Consider the following 21,444-nt stretch of genomic DNA (forward strand, 5'->3'; position numbering starts at 1 on the left):
CTTCTGCTTAGTTAAGGACTCTTCCAAAATGGGATCTACATCTGCATACTTTAGTTTACAATAATTACCAAATATAGGGACATGGTTCATCACTTGCTTTACCTCACTTCCACAGGAAGAAATTCTTACTGTAACAGCATCTCAAGTCATGGGTGGCTCAGAAGAAATCATTGACTAATGAAAAAGACAAGCTAGGACAAAAGTGCAAAATAAAAAGCACTATCTAATGAATAGGAACTATTACCCGAAGATGAAATTGGTCAAGAGAGATGACATGATTTGCCCAAGATCACACAGGTGATAAGTGGCAGGTTAGGGATATATTGTTCAGCATAACTGGTTAGAAATGTAATGGTGGGAGCCATTGTTAATTTTTTAGATATCGCCCATGCCAATTCTGGATAAAATGAATTACAAGCTTCATCTCCTGAATATAATTACTGACCTTTCAGGGGAAAGATTTATTCGTCTATTTTTGCCCAGTACTGTTTGTGTATTTTTTCCTATCATGTATCTTTTAGCTGAGATTATGTTTCTTGTTTGGCTAGCAAAATAGTCCACACCAAGTGTGAGTCAACAGTATGATATGGCAGCCAAGGCAACTAATATGATCTTAATTCATGTATGTGAGTATGAATTGAAAGGACTATGGATATTTGGTTTGGAGAAGAAAAGACCTGGGAGAGACATGATATGATCAAGGATTTAAGGAGAGACATGATCAAAGATTTAAGTCCCTTCCAAAAGAGCTCTCCAGAAGTACTACTTCTAGAGGTAGTGAGTTACCTGTCTTTGAAGGTATCCAAACAAAGGTTAACTGAGGACTTGTTGGGTATATTGTAAAGGATATTCTTTTTTTGTTTTGTTTTTGTTTTTTGTTTTCAGTGTTCTACAATCACTTCCATATATCTTAGATTTTTTTCCCCTCCTTTCCCTCCACCTCCCCACTCCCTCCCTGAGACAGCATACAATTCTATATAGGTTCTACACATTCATTCCTGTTAAATACACTTTCACCTTAGTCATGTTGCATAGAAGAATTAAAATGAATGGGAGAAATCATAGAACAAAACATAATACAAAAGAAAATACTCTGCTGCATTCTGCAATCGAATTCCATAGTTCGTTCTCTGAATGTGAAAGGCATTTTGCCTTAAGAGACCATTGAGAATTTTTTAAGTCCTTGCATAGCAATGAAGAAAAATTCCTCGCACGCTGTGGTTGTTGATGTGTACAAAGTTCAAGGAGATTCTTTTTTAAGCTAGCGTGGTTCTAGACAGCCTCCAGGTTCCTTTCAAACTATGAAATTCTGTAATACTTTGAGAGAAATGAACATTCTGAACAAATGATTTCCCCTGGGATGATGAGAGGGCTTCCGTGAGATCTTTTCAGGCAAGTCTAGGAGCTGTGAATTTGTTTTGGTTTTTGATACCTGTGCTATTTAGTGTGATGGGTTTGGTTTTTTTTTCAGCTAAGGAAAGGATTACTACAGACTGAATCCTATACTGATTTTCCTGACATCTTAATGTCTTCTTTTCAGGTGTATCATGGTATAAATGTGACTTAGAATAAATAACCAGAATCTCATCAGTTAAAAAGAATTAAGTAAGCCCTTCAGTGTCTTGAGTTAAATCATTAGATAATAGAGGCAGAAGAGACTTGAATTTTATGACTGAAAGGTGAAGTGATTTTTCACCAAATTATGATGAAGGGTGGAGAGTCATCAGAACCAGGTTCCCCATGCAGTGTTCTTTGGACTCTAGAATATTGACTTTGATTAGCTAGAGAAGTTTAGTGGTTTTCCTGTTAAGGAGATGTACACTACCTACATATGCATATCAAATAAGTTAGAGATCAAATTATACACATACGCATGTGTGTACATACATATGTGTGAGTATGTGTGTTATTTTTGTGGATCTATAATTATATGTGATATATGATATATACACATATACCTATAAAATAATTTATACATATACATACACGTGTATGAGTGTGTGTATATATTCATATGTATATATGTGGGTATTATTTTTATGAATCTGTGATTATGTTATATGTAATATATATACACATATAAAATAGTTTGTAGACCAAACTATACATACAGATACATATGCATGAGTGTGCATGTGAATGCATGTATATATGTGGGTATTTGTGAGTCTGTGATTCTATGTTATATATAATTATAAAAGCAAAGCACCCCAACATACACAGGAGGACCTGCTATCACAGGCTCTTTGGTCTGCTTTTCTAAAAGGAAAGGCAGCTTTTGGGGGGTCAGCAATCACTTTAAGCCAGCACATATATCACTCACTTAGTTCAGGGGGATAAGTCAGCACCCTGAACTTTAAAGAAAATACAAAGAAATAACAATCAACAGACATGGCTTCCAGGTGCCTGACCATAAGCAATACATACATCACAGATCAACAGACAGATCCAACTGTCTGACCATTCCATACATACATAGTCACCAGAGAGAAAAGCACCAACATTTGGGTTTTCAAAGCAAGGGGGGCTTCTTAGCAACTGCCCAGAGTCTTGTCTGGCTAAACAAACATTTCCAATGAGCAAGCCCCAAATTAAAACCTCACCTCAGAGTATTTATACACTCTTCAGAGCTAGAGGGTATCACAACCCTTGAGAACCAGTGCCTCATTAAGAAAAGGTGTGTGTCTTCCTACAAATCTCCCCAAATCAAACTCCTTAACAGGTAGACCCATTAATGGGTGGGAAAGATCTTTAATCTCATTAGCATTACAATAATATACATATACACATGTGATACATGTGTATGCATGTATGTGTGTATAGTTTGATCTCTAACTTATTACACAGACAGTATAGTTTACTGAAAAGAGCATTGGCAGGGAGTTGAGATCTGGGTCTGGTCCCGGCTCTGACTAGCTGTGTGGTCTGAGCAGATTACATCCATTTTCTCATGAGTAAAATGAGAGGAAGCAGTGGCACAGTGGAAAGAGTGTGTGTTGCCTTTACCTATTAGATCATAAAGGGCAGGGACTGACTTTGTCTTTCCTACTTGTATCCTCAGCATTTAGCACAATGTCTGACACCCAGTAGAAGCTTAAGAAATGTTTGTTCGATTGACTTGAGAAGAGGACCAGCCCTGGGCTTCTCCTGGGTGTTTCCTCCAGTGTATATGAGCTGCATGACCCTTGCGGGGGAAGGAGGTCCTCAATGCCTCAGGAAGCTTTCAGAATCTCTGAGTTACAAATCAGCTTTCAGTCTGCATCGTTGGAAGGGAGTTTCAGAGTTCTCTATACCAATGAAGTCACAGATCCTGACAAAAGAAGGAATGGAACTTAAAAGGCTGCGCTGTGTTGCACAGTGGATAGAGCACCATCCCTGGAGTCAGGAGGACCTGAGTTCAAATATGATCTCAGAGAGTAAAATAACACTTACTAAGCTGTATGACCCTGGGCCAGTCACTTGCAGAAAAAATAGTAATTTTTATCCTTCCTAGTTATCTTATTATAACTAATAACTAATTATCCTTCCTCATTAGGTTGTTGTGAAGAAAGAACTCTGTAATGCCTAAAACACTGTGTATGTGAGTTGTTAGAGGTAGCACAATGGTTACAACACTGGTTCTGGAGTCAGGAAGATCAGAATTCAAATATTAACTTCAACACTTATACTGATTATATGACCCTGAGCAAGTCAGTTGACCTCTGCTTGCCTCAGTTTTCTCAACTATAAAATGGGGTGATAATAGCACCTACATTTCAGAGTTGTTGTGAGGATCAAATGAAATTATATTTATTAAGAGCTGAGCTCAGTGCCTGGCACATAGTAACAGCTATACAAAAGCTTATTCTCTTTCCCTCCTTTCTTTTGCCTTGTTATCTTTCACATGGAAGCCATGGAGGAAGATGATGATAGGGAAAAGAATGCATTTATCTATTTGAGGAGCTTGAAAGAATGGAAGATTCTGAAAAAATACAGACTAGAGATTCCTTCTTTCTGAATTAATCTTAACAAAAACAACAGTAGCAACAAAAAGCCTGCTATTGGAGTTCTCTTTGGTTGAGGACTTTAGTGGCATCAGGAGGAGAATTCTCTTAATGGTCCATTTGCTCAGAGAACGAACAGTCTGTGTGCCAAGTACTAAAGGCTCTCATCTCCAAACATCAGCTGGGTAAATCCTTAATTGAAAAATTCTTGTGGCTTTGCCATAGCTTTCTAGATTGGTTCATGTTATTGTAAAGGAGAGAAAGTTTTATTCCGTATCAAGACTTTTAGGAGAACTGTGGATAATGTAGTTTGCATTCTGCCTTTATATTAAAATGTTGTTGGTGGTGGCTTTTTGAAACAGTGACATAGTTAGTATAGAACTATGACCTCAGGAAATTAAGCGAGCCGGCCGTGGAAAGAATACTGAATGTGGAATCTGATGGCTTAGACTTGGATTGGATCCTGGTTTTACCTCTTGCTACCTGTGAAAACATGGCCAAGGCAGTTAACCTTTCTGGGCTTTATTTTCCTTATCCCTTATCTATAAAAACAAGGGGGTAAGGGGGTATTAAATGACCTCTGTCTACCTAGGAAATGTGGGACCAAATTAGAACTCAATAAAGAATTTATTGCATTAAGATAAATTATTCTGTCAAGGTTTGCAAAGCTGACCCTTGAAAGGAAAAAGCAGCTGATTGTAAAGAGAAAATTAATCTTATTTAAGGCAGATATTTATAGCATAAATGGGTTTTCTTTCAGTATTAAGGATGTGTAAGGGTATGAACATTGGACTTTTTCCATGTCTGTTTATTTGGTCACTATCAGAATGAGAGAGAGAGAGAGAGTGCAAGTGCACTGCCTACTCAGGCGGGCACGAGCATGAACAAGTTGCTTCCATATTTTTGTGGATCTATGATTTCATCCTTGTGGGTAACCCCTTTATAGTAGGAACTTGCACTTATTTTTCTTGTTTTTAAAGCAATCAGGGTTAAATGACTTGCCCAAGGTCTCCAGATTCCAGCACTCACATTTCTGTATCATTTAAAGGCTTACAAAGTATCTTTCCCACAACGGTCCTATTACCTGGGCTGAGAAGATGTTGCTAACCACCTATTACGAATGAGGAAACTGAGGCCTGAAGAAGAGTCGTGACTTGCTTGTTCAACTGCAAATAAGCATAGAATCCAGGACCTGAATGCATATCTCCTAAGTCCAGTCAGATGGAAATTGCAACTCTTCCTGCCTTTTTTAGCCTTACTCATATCCAGGTCTTTCCATAAATTTTCCCATCATGCCAGAGTCCGTCGGTAAATCAGCAATTAGTTAAGCACCTACTCTATGCCGGACATTTCCAATCTCTACTCATAAGCCTTCCTCTGGTTCTTTTTATATCTTGGATGACTGTTATGGCACTTGGGTTATTGTTTTTTTTTCTCATTCTGATTTATAATAAGCCCAACTCTTTTTAGTCATTCACCTTCAGTGATATCTTTTACAACACTTGTTGCATTCAAATTATTGTAGGTGATGTGCTACAGCCCATTTCCACCCACCATGAGTATTTCCTATATCCTTTGAGTTACTTGTAATTTTGATTGTCGTTAATTATGGTATTCCATAATAGCATCGTATAGCATCATTGAGAGAATATAATGAGATTTATGACATGTCCAAGTTGGAATGATTGGAAGCATTGCAGTTTCCCAAATGTTATCCAGCTCAATCTCACCATATTCTTGGTTAACTGTTATCTATGTGTTATATATATATATATTTTTTTCTCTGAGGAGATTTGGTGATGTCCTAGCAATTTATATAATTGGCACAGTGACATTTATGATCATTTGGAGAACCTGACCATGAAAAGGGAGCCATTTTATTTTGATTCTATACAAGGTATCTTCTCTGGTAATGATAAACATATAAGGTAAACATATGTCACCTTGTTATGTCTTGTCTGATATCAGTACTTGGGGCATTTTTAGACAGTTATTTCCATAGTTATATGTGTCTTAGTCTTAGTTTTTTTTATTTATTCATAGTGACGAGGTTTGGGAGTGCTAGGTGAGAAATTGGGAGGTTTCCAGAGACATGGTCTTAGGGCTGGGGTCTGGGCACCCCCTTGTTAGGAAATAACCTTGTTTGAAGTGAGCCTTCAAGGCTATGTTTTGCTTTACTGAATTACTTTTTTAAAGTATCTTTTTGACTCGACTACTCAGATTAAGACAGTGATCCAAGAAAATTCCAAATTACAAAATTATATCTGCCTTCAGAAAGAGAACTCATGAACTCTGAGTGCAAAATGAAGCATACTTTTCTTACTTACTTTATTTTTCTTGTTTGTAGGTATCTGTGTTTTTGTGTTTCCTTTTGCAATATGGTTAATATGGAAGTATGTTTTGCATATCTTCACATGTGTAATCAATATAATATGCTTGCCTTGGAAAAGTATGGGGGAGGAGTGGGAAGGAAGGAGATAATTGGGAATGCAAATTTTTTTAATGAATATTAAAAAAAATTTAAATCTGTAATTGAAAAATATTTGATGAAATAAATTTAAAAATTTAAGTACCTTTTTAAAATCAGCAAGCAGTAGAACCGGAAGACTGTTGGATTTTCTGTATGTCTCAGTCAGTTGTATGCCTCTAAAAATATGATTTTCTAGAGGAATATTATATGTCACCCTTTCATATTTTCATCATGGACAGCTTTGATATGGACATAGACTATTACCAGAAAGATTTCATGTGAGATGAGAAAACAGGCATATGAATCAGTAGTTGCTGGTGTCTTTTTAGTTTCCTGTTTTGGGTAAAAAGTATTATCCAGTATTATCTGTGATCTTTTATATTCTTTTGGAATTTTACCCGCTTTGAGATAGATAACTCCAATGGGATCACCTGAGTGCCTTTTAAAAGGCTTTGTGTCTCCACCACAGATACCTATTGGTCCAGTCTGGCATTTTCTGCCCCCTTCTCAAGTGCCTTTGCAAATTGTTGCTGAAGGGGAACTCTGCTTTTCACTGGCTTTGTGACCTTGGCAGGTCATTTATCTTTTCTGAATCTCAGTTTCTTTGTCTTTAAAATAAATAAGGGACTATGCTGTAGGTGACCACCAAGATTTCTTCTCAGTCAAAATCCTGAAGTTGAAGAACAGGGATTTTTAAACATGTAGGGTGTCATGAATCCCTTTGGTAGACTGGAGCAGCCTATAGATGCCTTCTCAGAATAATGTTTAATTAAATATATAGGATTATAAAGAAAACCAGTTACATTTAAATACAGTTACCAGTTTGTTTTTTAAAGTCCACAGCTTCCAAGTTAAGAATTCCTTTTGTAGTGAATAAATGTGCTGATTCTGCTGACATCATTGATGAAAATTCGGGGGGGGGGGGAATTTTTGTTTGTTTTTTGGTCATTTGATTATCATTAGTTTTTTAATTAGTGTAGGGAAGGACCTCCCCTTGTGAAAATTCTATTCATATATATGTATATACACACACACTTCAGCAGCTCATCTGTATGTGGAGTTCTTCATTGAATTTCTCTACTTCACTTGATGCAGCCAGTGTGGGGAGGGGCTGTACACTGTCGTGTTCTTGATAGCCTGTTTGATTTTTGGTGACTCATTGAAATAATGATTTTTGTTGCCTTTGGAAGCCCAGTGAAACCACCATTACCAACTCTTATTTTCATCTCTGCCCAGGAACCTGGGAGTGTCCTTCCACTCTTTCATTTACAGCAAGAATGTCAATATGATTGTGTCTCATTTCCTCTATCAGTTTGCATAATTGTTCATTGGACACATAAGAGAGAGTACCAGTGAGCAGCCAGGCAGCAAGCATTAACAAGCACTCACTTTATGCTGATGTTAAGCATTAGAGATACATATACAAGCAAAAAGAAAAAGTTCCCACCCCCAAGGGACTTAGATTCTAATGAGAGAAGACAGAACATAAATGGGACATGGGAGAAAGTACCCATAAAGGGACCAGGCAGCCCAGAAGGTGAAAAGGCAGCTTTTCATAACACCAAGAAAATCAGAATGTTGATTGAAGCCTAGTGGACTTATCTGTCCCCAAATGAAGGTTTCAGAAGGAACTCACCATTGGAAAAAAGGGGTCAGGCATGGCAGGGTAAGGGGACAGCTTAGTCATTGAGGCAGATAGATGGACATAGGGTCACAGATTTTAAGGCTGGTAGGAACCCAAATGGTTTTATGCAATTACTTAAATTTATAACCTGGTGGCTAATTTTCTCCTTATGAGCCTCTCTTTGCTTAGGCAGGCTAGTCTTCAAGGCAGCAGATAGCTATTCTCTAGCCTGACCCATACTTAACACCTTGCCAGCCTTGTAAAACCTGCCAGGGCTTGTGCTGCCTTGGCATAGACCTTCAGAACCCAGGGTCACAGCCATGCCACAGTGAGGCACCAGCAAGAGTTTTTTTTAAGAGGTGCTAAGTGACTAATCCTGCAAAATATTATAAAAGTTTTGGTATTAGAAACTTTCCACACAGGAGAGAGAGTTCTAGCTAAAGTGTTCACCAAGAGTACGTTTTTAGTCCCTGCACCTGTAACCAGTCTGTCTCCTACGCAGAAAAGACAGAACTGACATTAGCATCTGTAAAATAGGGGGTCAAAGAGGATGACCTCTAATATGCTTTCCGGAGCTTTGCTCTAATGACCCTGTGGTCATACAGAAGCCAAAGATTGTGTAACAAATATTACTCATTTGTGGGGCACTTTCGTAGGTGGAAATAAATTTTGTTTTTACTCTTTCTAACCTTAGGAAAAAAATTTTTCCTGTGACTTCTGAGAAAAAATGCTGAAATAACCAGATAAAAGAGAGAAAATGTATAACAAGATAATCTCGAGGCCAAGTGCTGCACCACTGTACTGCAGCTCTAGGAGAATGGAGGATTTAAGTAAGGAATGGTCCTTCCTAGGACACTGGCATTGTTTAGCTTGCTAGAAAGAAGCTGGACCATTCTGCTACACGGAGCAAAGCATGCTCAGTTACAGCATGCTCATAAGATTTTTTTTCCCCTTTTAATTATTATGAACTTGACAAATATCAACAAACATGAACAATCCTTATAAAACAAATAAAAGAAAAAACTGTAAATGAAGCTCTGACTATCAAGTGCAGCTGGTACATTTTTTGTATGATTCAAATTTAACTGTTTCCCCCTTCTGAACTTCAGCTCTCTTTTTTAATTATTCACTGACTGCTTTTTCTTTTTTAGTACTCCCCCTTCACCAAAAAAAAAAAAAAAAAAAGAGGCCTTCCTTTGTCACAAGTAAATATATTCACTCAAAACAAATCCATGAAAACCATGTCTGGAAATAAATGTCTCAGAAAGCACCTCTAGGCATCACCTTTCAGCCCACAAAGACCAGTCATTGCATTAATTGTAGTTTTTTGAATCTTTTATAGTTGCTCTCCTTTACAGTGTTATTACTGTATAAATTGTTCTCTGGTTCTTCTCACTTCACTCTGTATCAGTCTACGTGAGATCTCTTCAGATTTGTCTAAAGCCACCCCTTTTGTCATATTTATGGCACAAAAATATTCCATTACATTCATATACCATAATTTGTATCAGTTTGCATTTCTTCTATTGAGAATTGCCTTTTCTATACCCTGTGATCATTTATTTATTACCAGTTCATATGACTTAGACCTAGAAGAAGCCTTTAGAGCTCATCTCATCCAGCCCCCTTGTTTTATAGAAAATTATGGCCCAGGGAGAGGCAGGGACTTGCTTCAGTACAAATACGTAGCATCAGAACTAGAATTCAGCAGCACACTCTTCCCGCATTGGTAGGGGGCTGTTAGATCATTTTAGAGGATGTTGTAGGACAAGGCCTTCTCAGATGGAGAATGGAGAATCTTCCTTGTTACATCCCTGCTTCAGTCGAAAAAGAATTAAATCTCTTCTATATAAATTGTGTTAAATAAACAATAATTGGTTAAGACAAAGTGGTCTTTTCATCTTCCTAAAGTTTTTCATGTAGGCTAGTGGGAAAATTACAAAGTTCAGTGAAAAGGTATAGCCTCAATGGACATCATTCCCCGTCCTGTACTCTGTGATTCAACCAGCCTTCTCTTCTCTTTGCTCCTCCCACTTGAGACACCATCTTCCATCTTGGATTCTTTTTGCAGTGTCAATCTCCCAAGACTATATTGCATACCATGATAGATTTCCCTCACTTCCTTTATGACACAGCTCAGGTTCCATCTTCTGCATAAAGCCTTTCCTCATCCTCCCAACTACTATTATGGAGATATATGGGGTGCAGAGAGGATTAGCACCTTGGTGTGAGACTGCAGAGCACTCTTCAGGGCTGCTCATCTGCCTTTGACATTCACCTTTCACCCAACTCTCACCTGTGACTCCAAGAAGCTGTAGCATGCTGAGTGGCCACACGCCAGTAAAAAGCTGATTCACTATTAGTAATTCAAAAGTAATTCACCATTAGTGAATCAGTGAAATGTCTACCCCAGTCATGTGAAGACTTCCCAGTAAAATGGCCATGAAGGTGGCTGAAGCACTTAGAGCTTGGTCAGACATCAAAGATGCCAAGGTCATCCATTACATCCCAGGCCATGACCAGCCATCTTATCTTTTGTCCTGCCCCTGGATTTGAATGACTCTGCAAGAGACAGTGAGGCTGAGGACTTTGTGCAAACTCTGCCTCACTCAAATCCAATTCAAGAGCAAGTTAAGACCACCTGGGGTATCATTGGTCCCCTTCAAAAACAAAAGACAAGCTAGTACTCCCTCTTAACTACTTTGCATCTCATATGCTTTGTGTATACTTACATTTATTCACTTTATTTTTTTCTGTCTATATTTTTAAATATATTTGTTGGCCCTTCTGATAAAAATGCAACTTCCTGTGAATAGGGATTGTTTCATTCTGTGTACTTGTCTCCCCAAATCCTACCATAGTTCTGGCACATAATAAGGTACTTAAGAAATACTTCTTTATTGACTTAACTAATTATAATTGCCATTTTAGTTAGGCCATACATTTATTAAATTTATTTAAATGTGATATATAATAATAGCTTGATAATTGTTATTAGAATATCAAACTTACAATTATTTTAAAATTATAATAAATTATAATACATTTGATTTCTTTAGGTAAGCTTATTTAAGCAATACATTTATTTATAAAGCACATATTTAGCAGTTATTTAATAAACATATATTGTTTGAATTGATTGTATTTATCATCTGAGAATTTGGATTCACATCCTGGCTAAGCCATTATGTATAGGTTATTTCACTTTCCTCATTAGTCTAATGAAGAAGGCAGATAATATAAACCCTGAGGACCTGTCCCACCTAAATCTATAATACTAAGTAAAAGTTCCTTGACTTGGGACAAGAGAGACGACCACTTGATATTTCTGTTTTGCTTTTCAGATCCTGTGAAACCACCTGGCTCTTTGCAGCCCTCAACTGACTTCCCTTTAGCTGTAAATACGTCCCCACCCTCTATGCAGATGGATACATCCTCTGGCACTCTACCTCCTCCCTACCAGCTAATTAACTTGCCATCACACCTGGAGTCTCTTCCCATTCAGGATGATCCCCAAGACTACCTCTTGCTCATCAACTGTCAAAGCAAGAAGCTTGAACCCACAAGGTAAAATCCTGCACTATCTAATCTTTTTAAAAATTTTACGTTTACACTTTTTGCAGCTCCAGGTTGGAGGTCCACTTTCCCTACAGAAATGATGTGTGTTGAGCTTAATTGATATCCAGGGAAGTAGTAGCAGAGATCTTCCCCAGGGTCGAGAGGGAAGGCTTATTTTACCAGGCTGTGTCAGAAAGCTGCAGGTTGTCATCCATAGCCTCTGTTGCAGACTTAACTTGCCTACGAGATTTCACTGATGTGTAAATGGTGATCTTGCTCCGTTTCTTATGTGATTATAAACCAGCCAAGGGTCCTCTTTTGTTTCTGAAGAAGGAGAGGAATATCTACTTCTTGAAGACTTTGAAAGCAAAAAGATCCCAGTGCTGTGAGTGTTGGTGTGCTGTGGCTTGTTGGGGGAAGGGACAATGTATGTGTGTAAGAAATTAATTACAAGTAAAATCCCTACATAACAAAGGCTGCAGGGCATCCAAGTGATTGGGTTGGAATGGAATTTAATTTAATTAAATACACTGCTAGAATCCTCTTTTTCATCTCAATGACTGGGGAGAATCCATTTGAATCCAGGAGACACCATATGGTACAAAGGAAAAGTCTGGGGACCTGCAGTCATAAAGACCTGGACCTTGGCAATTACAAATGACCAGGAGAAAGTCTCTGACCCTCAGTTTCCTCACCTGTAAAATGAAGGGGTTGAACTAGATGATCTAACCCAGCCAAGAACCCAGTGTTTCCTGCCTTTCCTGACCAATGCATCACACTGACTTAATGATGAATGTAAAAGCATTTAAAGAACCATCAAAAGGAAATCTGGGCCTGACTTTTCTCTACCCTTAAAGCACATGGTAATTAAGTTGTCAAACAAGTTCTTTCTCTATGGTAAGTGACTATCCTGTGTTAGGACCTTATTCTTTGGGTCTGTTGTATAGAGTCTTTTGTAGTGAGGTATACAGAGCTCTTGCATGTGGGCCTTTCATGGAGGTGGAGAAGGCATTTGCTCCCTTTTCCAGAGGAGGTTTCTCTGTATTTGTTGTGATGGGATTTTGCCTGTAGAAGAAAGGTTGGTTTTTTTTTTTTAATCTCACCAGTTAATAATATACATTCTAACTTGATTTTGCACTGTTTGCTGTGTGTGTTTTAAGATTTCACATCTCCAGCTGTATTTCCTCCATAACTAACCAAGGTTCCTCTTCAGAGTAGGAGTGCCACTATTCCATTGTTGACTTTTTTTTAAATGAACTACTATATTACACGATTCTTTCTACATTTTCCCCTCTTGCCTAGAGTCATCTCTTAATCAATAATGGCTTACATTTACATAGCTCTTTGAGGTCCATAAAAAGTACTTATGGGTGCTAGAGAGGCAGTAATAGAATGTGGAGACCTTAGGGTCAGGAAGATCTGAGTTCAGACCCTAACTGACCAGTGCTGTCTGTGTGGCCCTGAAGCAAATCATTGGATGTTTCCATGCCTCATGGAGGCAATTCTGTGTTGCAGAACCAGTTTTCTCACCAAAGGAGTTCTCTACACCAGTGAAGTCAAAGGTCTGGTTTAAAAAAAGTACCTCATATATGCCCAACACAGTACTAGGAAACACAATTTTTTTCTTCATTTCAACTTAGCAGTCATTTTAAGAAGCTACTCAGTCACAAGTGCCATGCCTCCCTCAAGGAGTACACATTCCATTTAATGTATAAGGAATAGACATGAAATAATTATAGAACAAGACAGGATCAATTGAAGGATTAAAATGTGGGGGACAGTGGCATTAGAATTCAGGAAAGGGAAAGCTCCCCATGGGCTCGAGTCTTTGGGAAAGGCTTCATGGAAATGTAGTTGGGAACTAGGTGTACCTGTAATCCGGGTAAGAATTTGGTTGGGCAAAGAGACAAGAGACCACATTTCAGATCACATGTGAATAACATGAAGGCGGAGAGGACAGAAATGAAAAGAAGAGTAAGCAATCAGATTGGCTGATATGTTCTAAAGAGGACAAACTCTAAAGTGGGAATCAGAAGATCTCCAACAGCACAGACAACTTCAAGTCAGATTCTCCAGAACCTTGGCTAAGAACTTTGGACCTGTCTTAAACTGATCTCATCTTCCCTTGACATCTCCTCCTGTTGGTTACTACAGATGTCTCCACCCTCGGTGTCACCTGGACTTGAAAGCTAATTTAGAGTCTACCCTTCTGTGTGACTATTTCTCTCTCTCTCCTGACCATATCTGGGCAGTCCTACCATTTCTCTCCTTGCAGTCTCTCCCCTCTTTTCTCATTACACTTCTATCATCCAAGTTCAAGGTTTTATTGCTTCCTGCTTAGATTCAGGGGTTTATTGGAGCCGATTAAATTTTCATTATGAGCATTTGTATTTCCATATTCAACAAATGCCACAAATCAAGACTCCATTTGGTGTTTTATTATTCAGGCTTAAGAAATGGATGGAAAAATTTAATAACAGATTAAACTTAAAAGTTGTTGTGTATACATGGATATTTTTTAAAGAGCTCCTTGTTAGACATTTACCAACACTACTGACTTGACTATTGTGATCATTTCCTTTCTGCTCTCCCTGTCTTTTTCCTTCCCAATCTATTATTCATTTTCCAAAATAATCTTTGTAACACATGGGTCCAAACTCCTCATTCTGATGCTTAAGATCTTCAGCCTGTCTGAGGTAGGTAGGTGGCACAGTGGGCCTGGAATCAGGGAGACCTGGATTCAAATGTAGCCTCAGACACTTACTAGTTTTGTTCCATTGGGCAAATCACTTCACCCCTCTTTCCCTTAGTTTTCTCAACTGTAAAATGGGGATAATATTAGCACCTGGGGCAACTAGGTAGTTCAATGGGTAGAGCACTGGGCCTGGAGTTAAGAAGATCTAAGTTCAAATCTGGTCTTAGACACTTAACTAGCTGTGTGACGCTGGGCAAGTCACTTAACCCTCTTTGCCTTATCTATAAAAGGAGCTGGAGAAAGAAAGAAACCTCATGGACAGCATTGGCAAGCTACGGTCCATGGAGTAATAAAGAGTCAGAGAAGACCGTATGACTCCACACAGCAGCAAATAACCCTTATCTCCCAGGGTTGTGAGGGTCAAATGAGATAATATATATATATTTTTTTAATTTTTAAATGTTTTATTGCTTAGATGGTTCGCTACAGAACAGCTTACCTTTCATTCTGAATTTGGAAGTACTGTACAACTAAATAAAAAGAGGAATAAAAATGACCAAAACGAAACTTGTGATTCTCTGTTTGTGTGGCATAGACCAGTTTTGTACACAACTTGTAACAGCAGTTTTAATTTCCCTTTAGAAAATGATGAATCCTACATTCATTATTGTTTCCTGTTTAATGCATGGGCTGCAATCACTAAGATTAACTTCCTTCTTGAAAAAAGGGAGAGAAAGAGGATACAGACAAACAAGGGACAGAGAATACGATGAGTCTTTCTGAGACTGGCATGCGACTGTCGTGTAGCTCCCCAAAGCTCTTAGCAAAAACAGCCCCACAGAGTCTTCTCTGCTTTGCTTCACAGTTGGATGTTTAATGTAGCGATTGAATTATCTCAGCATTTGAGATATTTATTTTTAAAAAGCACTTAGTATGCCTGGCATATAGTAGGCACTATGTAAATCCTTACTCCCTCTCCCCGTCTCTAGCCTACCTTTCTAGCTTTCTTTGATAATTTTCTCATTTACATACACTGTCTTCCAGATAAATTGGACTGCAGATGATCTGCTTTCTGATTTAATTGATCTTAATGATTAAATTCTCATTCATTTAAGTAGATGCTAATTAATTAAACCCATTAATTGAATTCTCTGATTAATTTGATTCTCACATCTCTTTGCTTTTATATAGGTTGTTACCCCTTACCTGGAATAGTCTTGTTCATGTCTACCTTTTAAAAAGTCATTCTGATGGACTCAGCCCAGCTGCCACTTCTACCACAAAGTTTTCCTTCCTCTCCCCCGGCCAGAAGTGATCTCCCCTTCCTCAAATGTTCCTGGAACACTTTGATACTTGTGTTCTGAGGGAGGGTGGGGGAGCAAAATGGTACAGATGGAAAGAGCATTGACTGGAGTCAGAGGACCTGGGTTTGTATCTGGCCTCAGATGCTTACCTGTGTAGCTTGGGAATGTCACTTAAACTCTTAGGCCTCAGTTTCCTTCACTGTAAAATGAAGGAGTAAGTGGCCTCTGAGGTTTCTTCCCAACTCCAGATCTGTGATCATAGGATATTATCACCTATCACACGCTTTCAGATATTTATGTGTTTATAGATCTTTCATCTCCTGCTAGGATGTTAGCTTCTTCAGGAGAAGGATTGTGCTGTTTTTCATCTTGGCATATCCAGTCCCTTGTTTCATAATAGTTCATTGAATTGAATTTGTTGACGTAATTGAATTGGAAAGCCTCAGGGTAGAGTGGAAAGAACTGGATTAAATCCTGGTTCTGCCCCAAAGCCATCCTATACCTGTATAGCATTGAGCTGGACCTCTGAGGTCCTTCTAGTGTTAAGCCTGTGATCCTATGAATTAAACTCTACCTGCTGCCTACTAGAGAATTGTTAGAGCTTTTCAAGCAAGGAGAAGGACATACTGAAAATGATCTTTATGTGGGGATGTGCTAGTAAATATTTAACTGTCCACAGGGGTAGGGTATACACATAGCACCCTTTGAAGTTTAATTAAATGGAGATAACCAGCAAAACAAATCAAGGCCTAATTTGTAGACATTGCCATCTTCTGAGCTGTCAATGCTCCCACAGAAAATTCAACAATTAGTTCTTAGAAGGAGGGCTAGGCTGGCTCCAGCTCACCTTTGTATTTGAGTCTCTGTATTCTTCTGTTATCTATATGAAGAATGCCCCCAGACTTGGTGACTGGTTAGCTGTGGAGTAAAAGAAAGGGAGAGTGTCAAAGGTGACTTCAAGGCTTTAAGCCTATAGAACTGAGGAATGATGCTGCCCCAGATCAAAATAAGGAAACTGGGACATTAAGCAAATGAATTTATAGGGAAGGTGTTGACTTTAAGATAATAGTAGGGCATCCATATGGAAACACCTTTTGGGCAGCTGAGAATAATGAGTCAGACTCTGGCACGAATTGGAGGTGGGCTTGGGGGATGAAGAATTAGATTAGTGGTTGTATCCATGAGAATGGATGAGTCCTATATGACCTACAGCTAGGAAGAAGCTTGGGGGTCATCTTGGCCAGGAGTTCTTTACCTGGGGCCTGTGAACTTGCCTTTTTAATATTTTAATAAATTATCAGACAGCTAGGTGGCACAGTAGATTCCTGAGGTCAAATCTACCCTCTAACAACACTCATTGGCCATGTGAGTCACTGGGCAAGTCACTTAGCCCCTCTTTGCCTCAGTTTCCTCATCTGTAAAATGGGAATAATAGTAGCACCTACTTCCCAGACTTGTGAGGATCAAGTAAGATAAAAATTCTAAGGCTCTTAGTACAGTGCCTGGCACATAGTAATTGAGATAGGTAGATGATAGATAAATAGATAGAGAAATAGAAAGAAACTTGCACACGTATGTATATATACATGCATGTGGAAAATAAATATATAAGTCTATTTGCTTGTACGTGTATATTAGCTACTGTTTCAGTTTAACCTGGTTTCCTCTGTAATCTTGTCGGTTATTGTACATTTTAAAACATTCTGAAAAGGGGTCTTTAGGTGTCACCAGGCCTACAGCGACTAAGAATTCCTGCTCATTATGCCAATCCTATGATTTCATAGAGGAGGAAAGTCCTCTGCCTAAAGTCCCCCCATCTTGGAAGTAGCATAGCTAGGATTTCATCCCAGATCCTCTTGACTCCTAACTCAGACTATTTTCCACTGTATCCTGCTTTCTCCAAGAGAGGTAATATGGCAAGAAAAGTAGCAGTAATTCATATTTATACGATATTTTACAATTTATAGAATGCTGTCATATAGCAAGGGGCAGCTAGGTAGCTTAGTGGATAGTGCACTGGACCTGGAGTCAGGAAGACTCATCCTCCTGAATTCAAATCAGACCTTAGAAACTCACTAGCTCTGTGACCCTGGGCAAGTCACTTAACCCTGCTGGCCTAAGTTTCCTTGTCTGTAAAATGAGCCAGAGAAGGAAATGGTAAACCACTGGAGTATCTTTGCCAAGAAAACACCAGATGAGGTCATGTCAGAAGAGTTGGACATGACTGAAAAATTAGACAAAAAGTCCTCACTGCAACTTTGTTAAGTAGGTGGTGCAGTTTTTCCCCCCTCATTTTACAGATGAGGAAACAGACTTACAGGATAGGTGATTTGCTTGTCCTTATATGAGTAATAAATATTGGACCCTGGTTTCTTGAAAACAAGATTTTTTCTAGTTCTTTAGTAGCTCCTCAAATAGCAGGGAGAACCTATGGAATCATGGGGGAAAAAATTAAACTGGTAGTTCTGAAGGTCAGGATTGTTGTCTCATTTCTGCCAGTAATTTACTGTTATCTTTTGTGTCTGGTAACCAATGAGTTTTTGTGGCATGGTGGAAAGCGCGTGTTTTTGAAATCAGGATGAAAACATGAGATTTCCTATTCTAACTTGAACATCAGTTTTGTGATCATAGGACAAGCCACTTGACCTCTGGGCCTCCATGTCCATACCTGTAAAATGGGTGGGACTTTATAATTCCATTCTGAAAGGGGTGTGGAAAGGCTTAAATGAGAGGATGTGTATAAAACACTTTGCAGATCTGAGTGCTATGTAAACATCTGCTACCATTTTCAACATAAATAAATGTGAGGATAGCTATTTGTCATCCTCATCATACAAAGCTTTGTGACCTTGACTGATCATTTAAGCTTTCTGGACTTGAGGTTCCCCCATCCATAAATGTAGTGTTGAGATTATCTCTAAGACTCCTTCCAATTCTAAAATGTTGTGATTCTATAGCTGAGGCACGAGGGATGTATACAGTTGGACCTTGAGGAGGAAAAGCCAGCTCAGGGAGACAAGAGGGAAAAACAGGATAATTGGCAGTGTTACAAAACCAAAGGAGAAAAGTATTTGTTTTGGTTTTTTTTCAAGAAGTATGGTCAACAGTATCAGATGCTATAGAGAGGCCAGGGAGGATGGAGACAGAAAATTTCTCCCAAGTTATTTCAGGAAGTAATTCCATCGAAATGCAGCAGGGTTCTCATTCATCTTAAGCAAATGGTGAGTGCATCTTGTTCGGCTATCAGCCAAAAGATATGGCTTTTACTAATGCCGTTCGTTTTGTGTTACCTTGCGTGTGAAAGCTGTTTGAAGCCCTCCGCCTGCCCCTAGCATGTTTAATTCCAACCCTAATTTAGCTGAACATTTCTCTGCATGCCCAAACCAAAGGTATGATGTGAAGAAAGTAATTTCCATTCCTTCAGGTTTGTTAGGACTTGGAGGTGGTTAATTAAGTTTCTTAGATTTCTGATTCTCTTCCCATATGGTACTTGCATTATTGGCTGGTTTCCAATGAAGGGGAGGAACTGCAAAATAGATAAAAACACGAAATCCATCAAACCTGTGTACCTGATAACCACATTCTAACCAAAGTATATCATCTTTGTATTTTATATTTTATATTTTTAACTATACCAGGCTAGGCATTCAACATAAGTAGGTAAGAGTACCTTGTAAAGCTTTGTATAGTGTTCAGAGGAGAATATGTCTGTTTGTTAAAAATTTACCCTTCCCAGAGTTTAATAATCTTTCTGGATCTAGTTATGGGAAAGGTTGGGTGGGGGGTAGTAAAGATTACAGGGAATGTGGAAGACCCAAGGGGAATCAGAGTTGTTATTTGTAGTAGCATTATTGTGGACTAGTTGGGATGTTTTCTGGTCTTTCAGTTTAACTGCTACTTTTCATTTATTTAATACATAACTGTGCTCATTGCTCTGGTTAGGCCACACTTGAAACATAATGATCCATCCTGACCTCTGTATCATAGATGATCTAGAAGCTGTCCAAAAAAGAACCATGAGCACATGTAATATGAAGGAACTAGGGATGTTTAGCTTGAAAAAGGGAAGGCCCAGGGGGACCAGGATAGCTAAGCTGTCTTCAAGTACTTCAAAGACTGTCATGCAGAATCATTAGATGGTTTTTTGGCCCCAGAAGACAGATCTAGGAGCAATTAGGGGAATTTGCAAAGAAGCAAATTTAGGCTGGTGGAAAAGAAAGCTTCCTGACTATTGGATTTATCCTAGGGTGGAATGGATGCCTTGGGGGTGGTAGGATTCCTTCATTGGACATCTTCCAGCAAAGACTGGATGACCACTGTCATGCATGTCATTGAAGAGGTTCTTCCTTTTACAGCACAGGTTTGATCCATATACTGATTGAATTCCCTTTCATCTCAGAAGTTCTCTGATTTTTGTGATTAAATGAACAGGACACTCAGCCCCAAGAAAAATTAAGTTGTATATTTTAATTGTTGAGCTGTTTGGTTTTGTTTTTTGGTTAAAACTGAATAAGTTATCCTGTGCTTTTACCATACTAATAATGTGTTCTGTCCTTAACAATTCTTGTCTAGACCACATGCTGATTCTGCAAAATCCGCCTCCTCGGAGACAGACTGCAACGATAATGTCCCTTCTCATAAAAATTCTGCTTCCTCTCAGAGCAAACATGCAGTGAATGGCTTTTTTCAGCAGCAAACCATGTATGATCCTCTCCCCTCCCGAGCTGCCTCTGTTTCTATAGACTCTGGCCTATATAAACTGCCCCGGAGTTTCTCCCATGACGTCTTACCAAAGACAGCATCTCCATCAAGCACCGAGGCGGACGGAGAGCTTTATGTTTTTAATACGCCATCTGGAACATCATCCCTAGAAGTGCAAATGAGACATATCTCCATTGGTTATGACATTCCCCCCACACCTGGGAATACATACCAGATTCCAAGAACTTTTCCAGAAGGAGCATTGAGTCAGACATCCAAGTTAGAGGCCATCCCAGATATTCCTCCTCCACGGCCCCCAAAACCACACCCAGCTCACGACCGATCACCTGTGGAAACATGTAGCATTACCCGAACTGCCTCAGACACGGACAGTAGTTACTCTATCCCCACAGCCGGGGTCCCGCCATCTCGTAGTAATACCATTTCCACTGTGGATTTGAACAGATTGCGAAAAGGTCAGCCTTGGAGGACTTGCCAATTCCACTTTGTTTCCTGTACCAAAGTTTGAATGAATGGGTGGTCATTGGGCTTTTCAGAGAGTCTGATTTTTTAGAAATGGTTAAGTAGTTATAATTTCTTCAGCTACTCCCACACTAGCATCCTGTCATGGTAGGCTGGTGATAGGTTGCTAACCCCTGCTGAAACTTAGCTTTTAAGACTGTTCTTTAGCCTCATCAGGAATATATTCCTTTCCCCTACATCCTTGCCTTACCAACTGAGGAAAATGAATTGGAAGAGCTCCCCCTATTCCTTCTTTTGTGCTTGTGGGTGCCATTTTTAATCAACCTTTCCTTGGTTCTGCTTCCCCTTTCTCTGAGGTGTCTTGGTCCTTGGCTGAGTGGTTCCCTATGTAACACTATGTTTTTTATTTGTCAGCTATGCAGGTGGGAGTTTTTAAACCAAAGCCAGTTTTAATGGCTGTTGGTAAATGTCTCTCCAGAAAATGTTTATGGAGGCATTTTTCTATACCTGTATAAACTGTATTCCCTACAGCCCCACTTTCTACATCCTCTTATAACAGTGCCCTCAAAAGCCCATAGTGTAGAAGAAAAACTGTTGGAGTAAAATGGATAATGGGGTCTTTCTAT

At 39.0% G+C, this 21,444-nt stretch overlaps 1 protein-coding gene across 5 annotated transcripts in view; it reads left to right on the forward strand.

Moving 5' to 3' along the window:
• GAB1 (GRB2 associated binding protein 1) overlaps positions 1-21,444 on the forward strand; it is a 182,841-nt gene that overhangs the window by 130,951 nt on the left and 30,446 nt on the right. For 3 of the 5 annotated variants that reach the window (XM_072621139.1, XM_072621143.1, XM_072621141.1), the window contains exons 3-5: positions 11,422-11,644; positions 11,940-12,020; positions 20,207-20,811. In XM_072621139.1, the coding sequence (XP_072477240.1) occupies positions 11,422-11,644; positions 11,940-12,020; positions 20,207-20,811 (909 nt within the window). The remainder of the gene's footprint in view (positions 1-11,421; positions 11,645-11,939; positions 12,021-20,206; positions 20,812-21,444) is intronic. The other 2 variants (XM_072621142.1, XM_072621144.1) reach the window with 1 other exon arrangement.

Source organism: Notamacropus eugenii, chromosome 6, assembly GCF_028372415.1.
Source record: "Notamacropus eugenii isolate mMacEug1 chromosome 6, mMacEug1.pri_v2, whole genome shotgun sequence".
NCBI classification, from domain to species: Eukaryota; Metazoa; Chordata; class Mammalia; order Diprotodontia; family Macropodidae; genus Notamacropus; species Notamacropus eugenii.